Below are 15,661 nucleotides of genomic sequence, written 5' to 3' on the forward strand. Positions count from 1 at the left end.
GCTTTAACCAGCCTACATCAGTTTACTTCAAACAGCCAGCCAAATTTACTGTATGAAGCAACCTAGTTTCACCTAGTCAAAAACAAAGGACAAAGTGACTGAGCTAATTTGGGACACTGGGGTAAAACAGGCACTTAAACAGGGAACAGTGGAGCTGGCACTAAGTAAAATGAATGTAAAAGCATTGGAGGTGGGATAAGGGTCAGAGGGAAGGCATATTTAATATACAGGAAAAATGGGGCAAAGAAAAGCAACTGGATGAGATAGAAAGGGAGAAATTAAATTCTCAAGACTCTGATGAAGTCAAATGATGATAACTGCTGCTGCAGTAAATGTAAGAAATCTTCCAGCATGAATAAATACAAAATTACAGAGTTCTGGTAGCTCACTGCTGAGATGTATAATCTACATCATTCATAGTAAATGTCCTTTTTCCTTCACATAGATCCATTGTACAAAAAAAAGAAATTTCTATTTCTAAACAGTGAAAAAAAATTGAATTTTTCTGTTTTAATATTTTATTCATTACGTAATTACTATGGCGTGGTATGAATAGCCCACGAGAGAGATCTTTCTCAGCAAGAAAAGCTGTAAAAAAAAAAAATAGTTGCAGTTAGACATGAAAAATCTATGCCCTCCTTCACATTTTCCACAGCCGTCTGGCAGACTGAATTGAACTCTCTGCTGTGCCAGAATAAATTAAATAAATACATAATTAAATAATTTAATTTGTCACTAATTAAATAAAATTTGAAATAAATAAAAAGATAAACTGGGAACCTCCTATCCCGTGCTGCAGAATATCACTCCAGCTCACTGGGTGGCGGTAATCTACCCGATTGTTAGTGTTAACCACCGAAGAAGAACCAGCGGCAGAAGAAGACGAAGAATAAGGACCCAGAAGCAATTTGTGTTTCTGTGGGACTTTGTAGCAGTGGCTGATGTTTTGTCGACCTCTGTGGAAAGGTGAGGGATTAACGTGTTACTTTTTCTTGCTGGACTCAAATCAGGCTTTGCTTGTTTACGTTTATTTTACTGCGTTTAACTGACTGCTTAGTTTTAGAAAACACAGCATCGATGCTTTATTCTGTCATTTCAGGGACATTTCTTCTGCAAAAAGCGCTTTGTAGGAAGGATTTAAGGAAGCAGTCTTTCCACAGGTTGATTGTAGTTCCGTCACAGATTATGAATTTTAATCAGCAGACCATAAAGTAGATGGAATATTAACTTTTGCTACTAGGACAAGGTCCACTGTCCATTCAGCTTTTCGTGTTTTTATTGCTGTTCAAAGGTTGTTTCCAGTTGAATTTGGCCGGTTCCCGTCTATGAGAGTGACCCACTGCAGGTTATCCTTCTGTCACACTGCTGCAGGTAATGATGTGAAAATAGCATACGTTTCTGTTTCATATCAGGTTCACTGACTGAGATGGTGTAGCTGATCTCGGTGTAGCTGATTCCTGCCCTCTTTATCACAGTGCAAAGACCGTGTTCTTTCAGCTTAGTTTAACCAGACACTTGGATAACTGTGTTCTTACCGCAGGGTCCAGGATGAGGAAGAAGCTGCTGTTGGATGTGGACTGTGGCGTGGACGATGCTCAGGCCATCATGATGGCCCTGGCTGCCCCCAATGTGCAGATCTTGGGCATTACCTGTGTGCATGGAAACACCTCAGTGGAGAATGTGTGTAAAAACGCACTGCGAGTCCTGCAAGCCTGCAGTCACCTCGAGGTAGGGTGCTCTGTAGTTGCACACTCGTGTTAAAATCAAGTAGCGTGACATTGTTGGAATTTCCTGGCCTCATGTGATAAGCGAGGTTGCATTTTATAGAATTGTCTAACAATGAGGAGTTGTTCCTCATGCCACATGACCCGATGCAGAAAGTGGACAGTTTGAAGGAGTTGGCTTTAGTTCTCTAGTTTTGTCCAAATTCTCTGAAAATGAAATCAAGCATCTCACATATTAGTTATTATATTAAACCAGCTACTGCTTGGAAACAATTGGGCAAAGTTAAACACAAAGCACCTCGTCTCACTCAGAGGAATATTTTTGTTAATTCAGATTTGTCAAAGTGGTCAATTGTTGACATTTACTTAGTTTTTTTTTTATGCATGTATTCATAACATGAATAAAGAGAAATGAGCACACAAGTTACAGGATTTATGTTCATCCATTTCTCAAGTTAATCCTTCCACATGGAGATGTACCTTTGTACTTTTTTCCAAACATACAAAACAGAAGACTGCCAGTTTAGGCCGCTTCAAAAAGGCTTCAGGATAAATGAGTAACATAAATCAGGTGTTTTATTAACCCTCTTTACCCTGGAGGATGTACCAGGCTGTATCTGTTATTAAAATACACACAGCATGGCGAGCATAGTACTCTCAGTGGTGAGCCCACCTTTATTTTTATTGCTCCTTGAAATTTTATTTGAATTTCCCTTTGGAGGAAATAAAGATTTTTATCTATCCTTCTATCTATGTTAGGTTGAGCTCTGTAGTCGCCTCTCCCTCATCTGCTTCTGGTCACTCTGAATACTTTCAGCTTTTTCTTTCTAGGAGAAAGAAGAACAGAATATATTCAGATGTTACTCCAGAGATAATTATTTTGGTTTTATTGATATACAAAGCTGAGAGGGCTTTTCCTCGCGATCAGCACTAACTAGCTTCCCTGCTAAAGTAAACCAATACTGTTCTTATTATGTTTACCACAGAATGACCATTGTCAGAAGGTGGAAAGTCACTCACAGCACTGTTTTACCTCTGCTGAGAGGGATGAATCCGAAAATTAGATTTTATACAATTTTTTTTTTTCTTTCTAAGTGTTTGCTATGTAATATTCATTCTAGCAAATTGGGGTTAGTATCCTGCCCAAGGATATTTGGCACACAAACCTTCTAATGAGCACATGACCTGCTCTACCACCCGAGCTACAGCCACCCCAATTCACATGCACACAGAAGGTGTAATAAACTCTAAACACTTCTTGAAATTCACGTAAGTTTCATAATTGACTAATCTGATTTGCTCCCCCGTTTACAACCTTGTTTACGAGCCACTCTGACCTCTCAAGTCATCAGCAGATGGTTTAACTGTTCCCAGAATGAAATCTAAGTGTGCTGAAGGTGCTTTCAGTTAGTGTGTTCCAGCTCTTTGTAACAAGCTGCTGACCTGAGATCAATTACATCTGTGCCAACACACAGAAACAGACTCAAAAGCTTTTTATATTTAAACCTCTGTGTTCAGCACATTGAGTTTGAACATAATGAAATGTGTTCTATAAATAAAAATGCCACTGCTGCTTAGTGGCAGTATGTTCTAGCTTGAAACAGAAGTCTGAATGTTACAGTTGCCTAAAAGCTGAAGTTGGTTTGGGAATGCTGATGGAATAAAAGCAGGGATGAATTATAACCGGTTCTGCGTTTGCATGTTTCTGCAGATTCCAGTGTTTAAAGGCGCTGCTATGCCGATCCTCGGCGACAGCGGCATCAGCTCGGGGCACTTCCACGGGAAGGATGGCCTGGGTGACGCTCCTGACTCCAAGGCTCCCGGTTTGGAGCTTGTTCAGAAGGAAAACGCTGCGATTGCTATGATCAGGATTGTAAACGAGAACCCAGGAGAGGTGAGGAATGTGTGAGTGATAGACCCTCAGAATGAGATTGTGATAGTTTCCATATTTCTCCTGTAAGTTGCTGTCAAATATGACAGTCTGTCTCGCTCTCTGAGATGTCTGGGCTCCTCTCATCATGTGCGCTAGGGAAAGTAAACACATGACGTCGCTATGTCAGCAATAAATGTCATTAATATCACAGTGACATTTTCTTTATCACGTAAAAGGTTCTGGGGGAAAGCTCTCTGCGCTTGCACAAGTGCGCTTTTTGCAAAATTTTAATCCGTGTGTCTTCTCCCAGGTATCTCTGGTTGCCACGGCACCCCTCACCAACTTGGCTCTGGCTGTGAAGATGGATCCATCTCTGCCGAGCAAACTCAAAGGCCTCTACATCATGGGAGGCAACACTGAATGTCAGTAAAACACTGTCGCTTCATAAGTCTACATAGGGCCAGAGGATATAAACTGTTTATGAAGAAATACACGTTAGAATGAATTCTATGGTGTTTCCAGACAGTGGACCCATTCTAACAGCAGAAACAATTATTTAATTGATGGAACATTTAAGTCGTTAGCTGTTGCTTTTCATTACCAAACTTTATGAAGTTTTCCAAGTATTGCTTTCCACCCTTTCAGTTTAAATTAATCTCAAAACAAAACAAGGTAATTGGATTTATCAGTAACATTTTGTTTACAACATAGTCCATCAAATATCAACTGGTAATTTATTATTTTTTCACCAGAATTGTAATCTTTGTCTGTGTGGGGTTCTCATTATTGTCTCTACCCTGTGTAATCCAGCTCGAGGGAACACCACAGTGTGTGGGGAGTTTAATTTTGCTGTGGATCCAGAAGCTGCATACATCGTGCTTAAAGAGTACCGCTGTCCCACCTACTTGGCCGGCTGGGAGTTCACCTGCTACAACAAGTTAACCTGGGTAATGCCTGTGTTTACACGTTTTAGCGTTTAGAAGTTGATTCGTGCTACATGTTTGTCGTCAAGTGACCAAAACAAAACACTTTTCTCTGCTCGCACTTCAACAGGAGTTCTGCGATGAATGGTTGGCGCAGGACACCAGTAAAGCTCGCTTCATGAAGAAGATATTCCACCACAGCTACCAGGCGGCGCAGACTGAACGCTTGCAGAAAGAGTGCGTCGCGGGTTCGGGTTTCATTTCCTGCGACTCGTATGCAGTGGCTGCCGCCATAGATGATTCGTTCATCATAGAAAGCGACCAATACCCAGTCAGCGTGGAGCTGTCAGGCACGCACACCAGGGGCATGATGATAGTAGACACTGTGGGTTTCCTGAAGGACGCTCGCGAGGTTTGTCTCATGAGGAAGGTGGACTTGGAGAAGTTCAAGCAGATGATGATGGCAGCTTTACAATAATATTTAAATCGGCCAGAAGCGGCACCTTTACAGGTTTGTTTTTATGGGGCGGGTAACATGGACGTCCAGGTTTGTGAATGCGATGATTGAGGGTCCAAGTCCCTGTTCGAGTATTAAAATTGACATAATTTCCTTAGGGATTAATAAAGTATTCTAATTCTGTATTCTGATCAAACCACCAGTCTTCCATCAGTCGATGATTTGCTCAGCTACAGTCATGCCTTCATATGGAAGAGTTGCGTGGCATGTAAAACACCCATTATTATGTGAAAGAATGCGGAGCCTAAAATAAAGAGCCCTGCTTAACAGAAAGTTTATAATCACTGTTGTGATCGGCCAATCTCCCGCTAGGATTTTAGAAAGCCTTTATATTTCCTTCATAATTACTGTGATGGACAAGTGTTGTAGTTTTGCTACCGAAACAGACACATCCCATGATATCGATGCTCAGAGTTAATAAGAAGGAAAAAAAAGGTCTTGAATAAAAATCAGACTTATCTTTATTTAATGACACTGAATTTGAGCTCACTCTTAAATGGACTCAAAACTGAAGAGTTTTGAGCCACATCTGTTTGTTTGTTAGTTTTTTAATTATAGTCTAATTCTGAAGGCGTTGAACTGACTTTAATTGTGGATTGACCCAACTGTGAAGGTACATGGGGAGGACATGAAGAACTTGATTTGCTTGTTCTGTGACTGAAGAAACTGTTTGCAATGGTGGTCATAAGTCAGCACCCTGCATAGAGCAGAAACTGCAAGCTACACCTGGGAACTGACTGACATAGCACTGCCTCTCTGCAGGACACCTCATTTGTATAATGTTTATACTGTAGACAAGTTTGCTATCAATCAGAAGTTCAATATAATGTTTTGAAACAAAATCTTGTCCATTGTAATCATTAATTTATTACAAGTGTTTGCATTTCCTTAAACACACACTCATCCAACATTTTTCTCCCAAGAAATAAAAACTCCCATCGATCAGAAGAGTTGTACAGGTTTTGTCCCCAGTCCTGCACTTCGCTTGATTAGTCGGTAATCCTGTTTTCAGTGCGTCACCAACTTTCTCAACACATGTCCACAGCAGGTATTTGTAACGCTGGAACATTCCCTGGACATCAATGCACGTACTCGGAGCTGCTTGAACCCTAAAAAGATGCATCAGATTTCGCCTGGTTCCTCATTCTCCTTTCCTTCCTCTGAATCTTGACCTTGCATCCAGCTGTAAACAGATGATCTTGGTTAAGTTTTTTTTTTTTTAACTGCACAATAAGCCCCTATCAGAAATTAGAAAGCTCTCTGTTTTAATGACTAGTTGACTGTTTCCTAAAACTCACCATTGACCTCTTGCACTCAAAGAAGGATGTCTGCAGGGCTTTGCAGTGGCCTTCCTTTAGACACTCACTGGGTTTCTTTCCCTCCTGAAAAAATAAGAAACCACTTCATACACTGGGCCCTTCCTATTAGTAAAATGTACATTATATCCACACTGTATATAAACACAAGTATAACTGGCATCGGTGACATACCATTAAACACTGGATCCTCTTTACTCATATAAGAGTGGACAGGATCACCACCTGTTTTTTTCATGTAACCTCACAGTGATAAACATTTTATTTCACTTTGTGAGCTTTCTTTTTTTGATGATACTTGCTATGGAAGGAGTTACCCCGGCCTCAGGGAAAGATTCCTGTGAGGATTCTTGGAGTCATTTCTGACCAAATATGTAGGACTGCTTTCTTTCACCTGCACAATATCTCTAAAATTAAAAATATCCTGTCTCAGGGTGACACAGGGTGCATTTATTATTTATAGGCTGGACTGCTGTCATTTATTATTATCACGCTGTCCTAAAAATTCCCTGAAAAGCTTTCAGTTGCTGCAGCGAGGGTACTGTCAGGGACTAGAAAGAGAGGATATTCCTCCCATACTGGCTTCTCTTCATTGGCTCCCCGTTAAATCCTTTTAACACAGAAAGTTACGAATCGCTTGGCTCTCAGACTGTTAATTTGTGATTACAGGTATTTTTAAAAGTAGAATGGGAGGCAGAGCCTGCAGGCTTTCTGATCCTGTTTACCCAAGTCTTTCGCTATTCCACGACCTCATGGTGTTTTTTATCGAGGTCAAGAAAAAGACGAAGTAGTTGTTATTTATTTATTATATTCGACCACAGCTCCGGTCAGTTAAAGGCACAAAAAAAACAAGCAAACATGTATTTTGGGGAGACTGCGCCGACTTGGCTAATGTGGTGCTGCTAATTCTTGTTATTGGCAACATTTGACAACCCAGCGAAATGACGATCGTAGGACAGGTGTAAGTTTTAAGGTAAACAAGTGTCGCCAATCGACAGAAAGAAGGACAACCAATAATAATCTTGGGTAATATGTAATTCATATAGTTTCTAGCAGCTGTTAAACTAAAGCACTGTCTGTGGGCTGTACTCTAGGACAGTGGGTAGGCTACAAAGCATGGCTAACCTCAGGAAACTTTCACAAGTATTTCTTTCCCGCGCTTTATTTATGGCTCTGTCTCCAGATTGTCTTTTAGGTGTAACAGAATTGATTGCTTTGGTTTTAAGCTAAGCACCCTCAACTAGGGTACATTAACTTACCTTAACAACACAGTCGTGCTGAAGGAGACATGCCTTAAAGTCTTCTCTGATGCCTGCACATGCTCTGTTATCCTCCTCCTTGTCTTCGTAATATTTCGGCATTGTTCGGAATTCAATTTAACACCAGTTATCACCGTACTAGTAAACTAACAAGTGAGAAAAATCAGCTAGTTCACAGCACTAAAACCGACGTTATTATGAAAGCTGTAAGCTACCATCTTTCTGAAATGGCATGACGGGAAAACGGAAGTACTCAGCTATGCATGCTGGGAACGATTGTAGTTTTCCTTGTATGTTTTTTTATTCATCAACTTGCGAAAACTTAACACGCTGGACTTTTAGGTCTTATTTGCAAAGTTTTCAATGTCTTTAATTAAACCCGGTGATGCAGATGACATGAATAATGCAAGTAGAACAAAATCAACACAAAATGGCCATCGCTCGTAACAACCTTTAGCATTTATTTGGGAAGATGTCCAATGAAAAATGATGCAAGTCAGGCATACGCATGTACACGATGAAGGCACATGAACTGATGGATGTTTGGAGGAGAGCGGCAGCTGTGAAGCAACACTCCTTTCCTGTTTGCCTTCTACTTTCTACAAATGCAGGAAGGAGCGGGGTCCTAAGGATCAAATGACCGTTTCATGCCGTTTACATGCATTCAGTTTGTTTAAATATGGATGCAGCAAACTCTCAAAACAGCAACTTGAGTTGCATTTTCTCCCATCTCCTCTGTAAATGTGAAGAATGTACCACTTTTCTTTAGTCAGCTCAGGTTTGATCAGGGGGCAGAGGAGCCTGCTATGACCCAAAAGGCATTTTTTAATGAATTACAAATAATAATAATGCACATGAACAAGCGTGATTAGTCAATTAAAAAATATTCATATTGATTCCACCAAAAGGCACTTCACTACCCCCTTGAAAAAAACCCTTTTAACAAGTAAAAATGAGTGAAGTTCCACTTTAAAACAGCTTCCACTCAGTAAATCAGCCACAAATACAAGTTGATTTCTAGAAACTATCAGAGAGGCAAGAGGAAGTAATAGAGAGACATAAATTGTTACTGTATTTATATATACAATCAGTGGCACTCTCCACAATTATCAGTAGTCATAATATTATGTCCAATCAAAAAAAACTGACACATGACTGGACAAACGAATTGCAATGTGGAGGAAAAAAACGTGGGAAAAATGGAAAACTGGGTACAGCGATGAAGGCTAAGATTGTAAAAAAGAAAGCAGTGCAAATCACGCCGTTTCAGATGGTCGTCTGGCACAAACCCTGCTCATTTACCACTTTCAGCACAACACACAATTATTGTCGTTGACATCCAATCACTAATTGGACTGTGTGGGTTCAAAATATTCAAAACATTAGTATATCCAGCAATTGACGTGTAGGCAAACGTGAGCGGGAATAACGTTAAATACTTTCAAGGGACCAACATATAAGGCACATATTACCAATTTCGACCCACACAGCTACAGCTTTGTTCAGCAGATTTCCTACGATCAAGTTTTTTTTTATCAGTTCCAATAAATTAGTTATGACATTTTGCGTCAAAAGGAGAGAAACAATAAGAAACTGAACCAAGCTATTTGTACTGACAGAGAAAGCAACTGCAAGTAGCTGTTATAATGAAAATAATATGTACAATAGCATTTAGAAAAGAAAAACGCACAAAAGTACACAAAGACACAGACTCTGAACTACCATAAACATCTCTTGATAGAATAAAAATATATTTTACCTCTTGTACAAATTAAAGATTTATTTCAAATAAATTAAATCACCTTCATAGATCGTCAGTCGTAGCTGTAATAATATATCAATATAACAATATATTCCTTCAGGAAAATGGTGCCAAGGCAATGTCCGATTGATTTCCTATAAATGGACACTGAGGTCATACACAGCCTGTCAGATAAGAGGTGTTGGTATTCATTGTCTTCATGGAGTAGGGTAGCTACCACTGATACTGGCATGTGGTCAAAGGTGTCACCGTCTGGTTACAGGCAGGATCTTTTTAATGGTAAGCTCATCCTGAGTGTGTGTTTCAGGATAAGCTGAGCATTTAAATGGAACCCACACCTTTCTAGATGGAAACATTTTTTTCTAATGTTTGGGCTGGTGTTGATCTGGAGCTCCGTCATCTCTGCAGAGAACAGAGAGCAACTGGCCACTAGTGATGACAACATTCTTGATCATGGCAGGCTTCGCTGAGGCGCTAGTGACAGTGCAATGCCCCAGCTCGCCCAAAAGGTGGCAGCATTGAGTAACTGAAGGATTTGGCAGCATCTACACCAGTGGCCAGGTGACCGGTTCTCCCTCAGATGCTTGATTAATTTGTCCCAGTATTTTTTTTCTGATTGTTTTAAAAGCTGCTTAACAACAGAGCATGGATCAAAAGTCCTCACACACTCCGCTGTTGTTTGTCAGACAGTAGTATTCACATTCTCACAAATAAACGAAGAGCAAAAGAGTGAGGGAGAGAAGAATGAAGAAGGGGAGAAACAGACTGATGAGAAGCAAAAGTATATTAGGGAGAGCGGGGGACAAACAGGTGGCATTCGTCAGACAAGCTCGGACGAGCAACTCTAAGCCCTAATGACTTTACTGCTGGTCGCTAGGTGCCAGGGGCCCTGCATAAGCAGCCTAGGGGGGCTCTGTTCCCCAGGGGCCATCACTCACGTAGGCCCTCAGGACCGTTCAGCTTGTTACCCTTTTTATATGTATCTGTGGGGAAACAGGTACAACCATGGAGTTAGTGCATTGATATTCATTGTTTATTGTGCAACACATCAACAGATGGCAAGTGTGATTGGCTTACTTCACTGAGAATGGCCCACACAGCAGAGTCCTTGAGAACCGAAAGTCGGAGCGCAACAACAGGATTCAGCGAAGGATCTACAGCCCCTTCGGCCACACCCTTTTCAAACTGACCTGTGTGTTTAAATAAACAGGCACACCTCAAAACTTGTAAGCGATCAGAGGCAAAAATGATCCTTAACCTTAACTGATTTACACATATTTTCTAAACCAATATGCTAAAGCTAACTAGAAAACATGTATTTAAACAGCATGTAGCAATTCATTACATTCACATACCGATCCTATAAAAGCGATCTTCAGTTCGCTTGTACTTGTCTTTGGTCTGAAGTCCACTTTCCTAACATAAGAGGGCAACAACAGATGGACAGCGAAATGAAATGAAATAAAACACTCATCTTATAATCTTAATGATGACTCTCATTTGAGCTGCATTCAAAGACATGTTGGCAACAGTTCTCAAAGCGTGGCGCACAGTGTCAGAATGAATCACCTCTGGAAGAGTATGCGATTCTGTCACACTCACATTCCTGTCAATAATCAATACCCCACGTCCCTCAGAGCAGCCATTCGATATAATCTAATCAGAGCCATTCACACACCGCACCAGAGAAAGGTGGCAGACGTGTGTAAGAGTCTGTGTGTGTGGGTGTTTTCATACCGAGACGGGCAGTATTTCCACCGTGGTGTTCTCGATCTTGTCCCCTGGGTGCTCCTGGTTACCGCTGCGAAACAGGAACCTGCCAGTCAAATCAAGCACATGTTTTAGCGCCGTCATTCATGGATAAGCATCCCTGCACTTTCTTTCTCCCCAATGGTACCAGCCACACAGATGCACACAGTCTGTCAAATTGGAGCTGGGAGCCAAGACGGCTGAATTTGGGTATGCAAAAGTACACAAACCCGCTGCACGCTATATCTGAGCTGAGACAACTGGGTACACCAGCTTGGTTAAAATGTCCAGGCTGGTGTTTCTTAGATTTCATATTCAAGCCATTATTATTATTTTTAAATACTATAAAATGCAATATTTCTGTCTGCTCTGCTTAAACCTGCCAGTATAGTTATTAGCTCCTTGTTCCCTTTCTACCCTCACTCCACAGAGAGTAGGAAGCCGGCCTGAAAATGCTTCATTTAGAGTACTCTCATTAGCTCATCCCGTTCCTTGGATTTGCACTGCACAGAAAGCACAAAAGCTAAATCTGAATAAACACTATCTCTAAACTTGATCTCTAACCTTGGGGTCAAGGTCATTTTTATTAGGTGGACCTATGGTATTAATTTGAAACTTGAAAAGTATGACACCTTGTTTGCAAATTTGGATGTCCACGTGGCTTGCCTGTTGGGGCAATAAGGGGTAAAAACCACACAAATAAAGCAGCTCTTTATTTACCTCTCTATGCTAACAGGCCTGTCAAATTTGAACAGGATATAGTCTCCAGCAGTAGGAGTGATGGCCCAGAAGAAATCCTCCCCTAGATACGTCTTCTCCAACGTGTGACCCTGATAAACCTGAAAGAGACACGCTCTTTTATTCCTCACATCATTTTGCAAATAGCTAATTATATTTTTATCTGTAATTATTACTAGTAACTATACAATGAATACAAAGGTACCAAAACTCCAGAGTGATACCTTCATTGAAGTGGAGACCTCAGCAGGTGGGTTAACATGCATCTTGTGCAGAAGGGGCTTCAGGAAGTCCTTGTCCTACACAAAGAGGAAACAAGTGTTTCTACACAGGAAGACATTTCAACTGCTGTGGAAAATAAACACCCGTGACTCACCGTAAGTTTCTGAATCTTTCCAGCGAGAGAGGAATGGAGCCCCACGTGCTGAAATAGTGAAGGTCTAAACCGTACACGAAGGCTGGACTTCTGCCTCTCACAGTGTTTCTGGGGGGGAAGTGGCAGGAGAACAATGGTAAGACCTATTTTTGCTAGACTATTTCTCTCATTCATACAAGTAGTAGAAGTAGAATGCATACCGCATCTTTTTCAGGATTGCAGACTTTGACCCACAGAATATGGTCCAGCAGCCAGTCGATGGGCTTCTCTTTGTAGAACATAAAAATGAACTCAACAATAAGGTTCAAGTCTGGAGCCTGGAACATTTTTCCTGTAGGAAACAAGTTTATAGACATTCATTGATCCTCCACAGAAGCTCATTAGCAACAAATTATCTGCAGCAAGATGATTAAAGCATGAAAAGGGCTCAGGGGACTTTCTGGTACAGAGTAAACAAGAGAAAAACAGAGCAAATCAACAGGAATTAATACAGCAAGAAAGTGAAAATACTGTTTTGGAAACCTCAATTCTCTAAAAATCTTAAAAGGCATGCAACATGAGCTAAAGACGTACCCACTCCTCATTTACTTTTGTTTTTTCCTGCTTATTGCAACTACCTAATTTCCATAGTGATCAATATCACTTTCCTCTTTCTTTACTGGCTGCTCCCAATGTGCTTCATTTCATTTCACTGTTGTCATAATCAAGTGCTACAGGATGGAAATGCCTTATCACAAATGTGTTTTTGCAGACTGTGCTTTGTTTTGACAGAACACTGGTGGATGCTCAGTGCTTAATGCGTAGTACCAATGAAGCCAAGCTGAGAGAACTCCAGGATCATCCAGTCTTCTGAAGACAGCTGCAGGGCAAAGTTCTTCATGGTGGCAAAGTAGTTGGGCTTGGCCACAATGTCATCCTCCAGCTAAACAAACACACACAGGAAAATCAGACTGTAAAACAGAAGAAACCCTTAAAGTTTAGGGCTTTAATTGTGGCATAGAGGGTGAATAGTAGGAGGGAGACTCTTCTATTTTCACACAAGCACAGCTCTCTGAGCTCAGTTAAGAAACACTTCTGAGTTTGCGCACTAAACTAGAGTAGCGCGACGCTATGCTAGGCAGTACCTTTTGCCTTCAGGTGAGAGCACAGTATGGAAATGACACATCGCACAAAGAAGACAGAAAGATAAAAGATCACAGCAGTTACATTCAGTTTTGAATGGCTTGTATAAGAATCAAATCCCATATGTGACATCTACTTTAACTTCAGGGCTGCAGAAATCTAAGAGGATCAGGCTACTAAGTAAACCTAGCTACAACAATAAACCATAGTGCCTCTGAAAAATGACCTGGTTTTCATTGATAAAAGAAAACCTGTTTCCTTACTATGCATGAAAACAGGCTTTCACATTTGCAAAAAATACATCGCAGTCCATCCAAATCTGGGAACTGAGTGTGTAACATTTTGCATAGTCAGCCTAAATTGTTGAGCACAGTATATTTCCAGTGTGATACATGTTTGTTTTGGTACACCCTGTCATTCGCTCTGCTTCAGTTCTTATCTATGAGCTATAGCATGCTAGTAGGATTAACTGTTAAATCTGGGCAGACACCATCCAATTTTAATTACGCACTACACGTTTTAATCGGCCTCCCTGTAAGGCCAAAGCCGGAGTCTTTTCTGCTGGCAACAAACCAACAATGACGTGGAGCTCAGAGTGGAAGTGAAAGAGGTCAAAGGCTTACACAGAAATTCCAATAAAGTTTATTCAACCAAGATGACTGTGTCCTCAGTGTTGCCGTAGCAGAGAAAAGGAGAAAGTTTAGTCTTGGAAGTCGATAAAATAGAATAATTTTAAATGACTTTCAGAGCACGTAAAGCCTCACTTTTGATTCTAAAGCCCAAACTGGACTGTTGGATAAAACAGATAATCAAAGGTCAATATGAACATGTTGCACTGTTCTTCCTGATGAACTTTTTTTTAAAAATATTTCTATTTTTAACGTTTAATAAAAACAATGAAGTAGAGAGGAAAGTAGAGAGGGACATGTACCGAAAGGTTCTGGGTTCGAACCCGGGCCGAACCAGTAACAAACCAATACCAGAACTGAACAAAGTGTGTGCTCAGCTTTACATGCTACTGCACCAAAGACATACCTGGACATAATAAACTCCTTTGCTTACAGCATACATCATGAGGAAAGAATAATCCAGGTTCTGCTTCGTACGCCATCTAAAAAAAACATTAAAAACAAACAAACAGATTATTGTATTTTCTTCTCAGGAATATCATATATGTGCACGCAGCATGTCAGACACTTTGCTTTACATGCAGAAAGCAAAGCTGTAGTCTCGGCTACACACAAAGTTGCAGCAGCAGACTCTGAATAATTGATGAACCAAACTGTCACACTAATTGTTTGATCTACATGGTGTTGCAGATTGACTGAAGGCAGCAGGTGTTCTTGTGTGGGAGGTGCCTGAGGGTGCACATGCACTGTCACATATACATACACATACTATTAATAAAAAGATCAAGAGAAGATACAGGCTGAGGGCATGGATGCACACTCACACAGAAAATAAGTGTGTAATATACAACACACCACAGCGAGCATGTTCAACAACACACTGTACTATTTATATCCCCATCAGAAGCATCAGTGCTAACAAACACCCACAAATGAACCTAACACACAGTCCTATTATTCAAGTGTGTATTCTAAGTCTTCACAAGTGTTGGCTCAAACTGCACCATGAACAGATTTTTAATGAAGCCAGTTGTTAGCCTACTACAAAGCGAAGATGAGTAGGGAGGATAACAAGAGCTGAACACTACAGAGAGACAGAGGCAGAGGGTGCTGCTGCTGATGACCTTGATCTGACTTTGAGAAATGTCTGTGGAATACTAAGTACCTACGCAACCTACCTAAAAGCTCTCGCCTGCTCTCTCCCCTCCTACTTTCCCCTGACTCATCCTTTATAGTTTTTCTGCAATCCTCATCACAGCTCTGCCCTATTTCATTCTCCCAGGGCTGATTTCTCCACCGTTTCCATAATAATTGCCATCACATTTTTGCCCTCATTCAGTGTCACAGCTCTGACTTCCATACCTGACTCTCTCTTTGGAGTCTCCAAAAGTCTCTTTGAGGTTGTTGAGATCGGGGTAATAGGAAGCTGGTGGGGAGATCACCTCCAGCAAGCCTGAGCTCAGCTCTGTAGAAAACCTGGGGAATGAAGTCCATTTGTGACATCAAATATGGGACACACACACACACGCATTTACAGTCTTTTCAGTCCTTAACAATATTTATACTTTTTTGTTTATACCCATCAAAAAAAAAAAAAAGCAGAAAAATATACTCACTCTTTCTCCAAGCCAGCAACCACGCTGTGAACGTATTCCAGGTCAGTCTGGATCGAT

The 15,661-nt window shown here is 40.8% G+C and overlaps 3 protein-coding genes across 4 annotated transcripts in view; 1 reads left to right on the forward strand and 2 right to left on the reverse strand.

The window, feature by feature from the left end:
* Positions 1 to 831: 831 nt before the first annotated feature.
* Positions 832 to 5,985, forward strand: LOC147311365 (inosine-uridine preferring nucleoside hydrolase). 2 transcript variants are annotated; one of them, XM_086265710.1, is made up of 8 exons: positions 848 to 966; positions 1,100 to 1,160; positions 1,292 to 1,371; positions 1,541 to 1,728; positions 3,436 to 3,618; positions 3,908 to 4,019; positions 4,408 to 4,544; positions 4,651 to 5,985. In XM_086265710.1, exons 1-8 carry the CDS (start codon positions 942 to 944, stop codon positions 4,996 to 4,998), a joined length of 1,134 nt encoding a protein of 377 aa, XP_086121836.1. In that variant the 5' UTR covers positions 848 to 941; the 3' UTR covers positions 4,999 to 5,985. The 2 variants fall into 2 exon arrangements, with proteins under 2 accessions (XP_086121837.1, XP_086121836.1); XM_086265711.1 differs by lacking the exon at positions 1,100 to 1,160 and having other exon boundaries at positions 832 to 966.
* coa5 (cytochrome C oxidase assembly factor 5) lies at positions 5,476 to 7,871 on the reverse strand. The gene is made up of 3 exons (XM_086265712.1): positions 7,613 to 7,871; positions 6,336 to 6,419; positions 5,476 to 6,220 (listed from the first exon to the last, which is right to left on the reverse strand). The coding sequence occupies exons 1-3, from the start codon at positions 7,712 to 7,714 to the stop codon at positions 6,179 to 6,181; spliced, it is 228 nt and encodes a 75-aa protein (XP_086121838.1). The 5' UTR covers positions 7,715 to 7,871; the 3' UTR covers positions 5,476 to 6,178.
* Positions 7,872 to 8,053: 182 nt separating this feature from the next.
* Positions 8,054 to 15,661, reverse strand: part of mgat4a (alpha-1,3-mannosyl-glycoprotein 4-beta-N-acetylglucosaminyltransferase A) — a 28,886-nt gene continuing 21,278 nt past the window's right edge. Inside the window, exons 5-16 of the mRNA XM_086265708.1 lie at positions 15,605 to 15,651; positions 15,351 to 15,464; positions 14,395 to 14,470; positions 13,045 to 13,159; positions 12,438 to 12,568; positions 12,238 to 12,345; positions 12,086 to 12,160; positions 11,844 to 11,962; positions 11,112 to 11,190; positions 10,730 to 10,790; positions 10,452 to 10,564; positions 8,054 to 10,357 (exon numbers count right to left, since the gene is read on the reverse strand). Coding sequence (XP_086121834.1) covers positions 10,331 to 10,357; positions 10,452 to 10,564; positions 10,730 to 10,790; positions 11,112 to 11,190; positions 11,844 to 11,962; positions 12,086 to 12,160; positions 12,238 to 12,345; positions 12,438 to 12,568; positions 13,045 to 13,159; positions 14,395 to 14,470; positions 15,351 to 15,464; positions 15,605 to 15,651 — 1,065 coding nt within the window. The 3' untranslated portion in view covers positions 8,054 to 10,330. The remainder of the gene's footprint in view (positions 10,358 to 10,451; positions 10,565 to 10,729; positions 10,791 to 11,111; positions 11,191 to 11,843; positions 11,963 to 12,085; positions 12,161 to 12,237; positions 12,346 to 12,437; positions 12,569 to 13,044; positions 13,160 to 14,394; positions 14,471 to 15,350; positions 15,465 to 15,604; positions 15,652 to 15,661) is intronic.

Source organism: Aulonocara sp. 'chitande type north' Nkhata Bay, linkage group LG16 (assembly GCF_057382095.1).
Source record: "Aulonocara sp. 'chitande type north' Nkhata Bay isolate Kocher_YH1m ecotype deep benthic linkage group LG16, A_spYH_male_GT1.1, whole genome shotgun sequence".
NCBI lineage: Eukaryota > Metazoa > Chordata > Actinopteri > Cichliformes > Cichlidae > Aulonocara > Aulonocara sp. 'chitande type north' Nkhata Bay.

Excerpts from the sequence above, each read along its gene's own strand:
- LOC147311365 (XM_086265710.1), top strand. The coding sequence starts at position 942 with ATGTTTTGTCGACCTCTGTGGAAAG. Across the intron at positions 967-1,099 it reads TTGTCGACCTCTGTGGAAAG|GGACATTTCTTCTGCAAAAA; the intron begins GTGAGGGATTAA and ends CTGTCATTTCAG. Across the intron at positions 4,020-4,407 it reads CATGGGAGGCAACACTGAAT|CTCGAGGGAACACCACAGTG; the intron begins GTCAGTAAAACA and ends TGTGTAATCCAG.
- coa5 (XM_086265712.1), bottom strand. The coding sequence starts at position 7,714 with ATGCCGAAATATTACGAAGACAAGGAGGAGGATAACAGAGCATGTGCA. Across the intron at positions 6,420-7,612 it reads AGCACGACTGTGTTGTTAAG|GAGGGAAAGAAACCCAGTGA; the intron begins GTAAGTTAATGT and ends TTATTTTTTCAG. Across the intron at positions 6,221-6,335 it reads TTGAGTGCAAGAGGTCAATG|CTGGATGCAAGGTCAAGATT; the intron begins GTGAGTTTTAGG and ends ATCTGTTTACAG.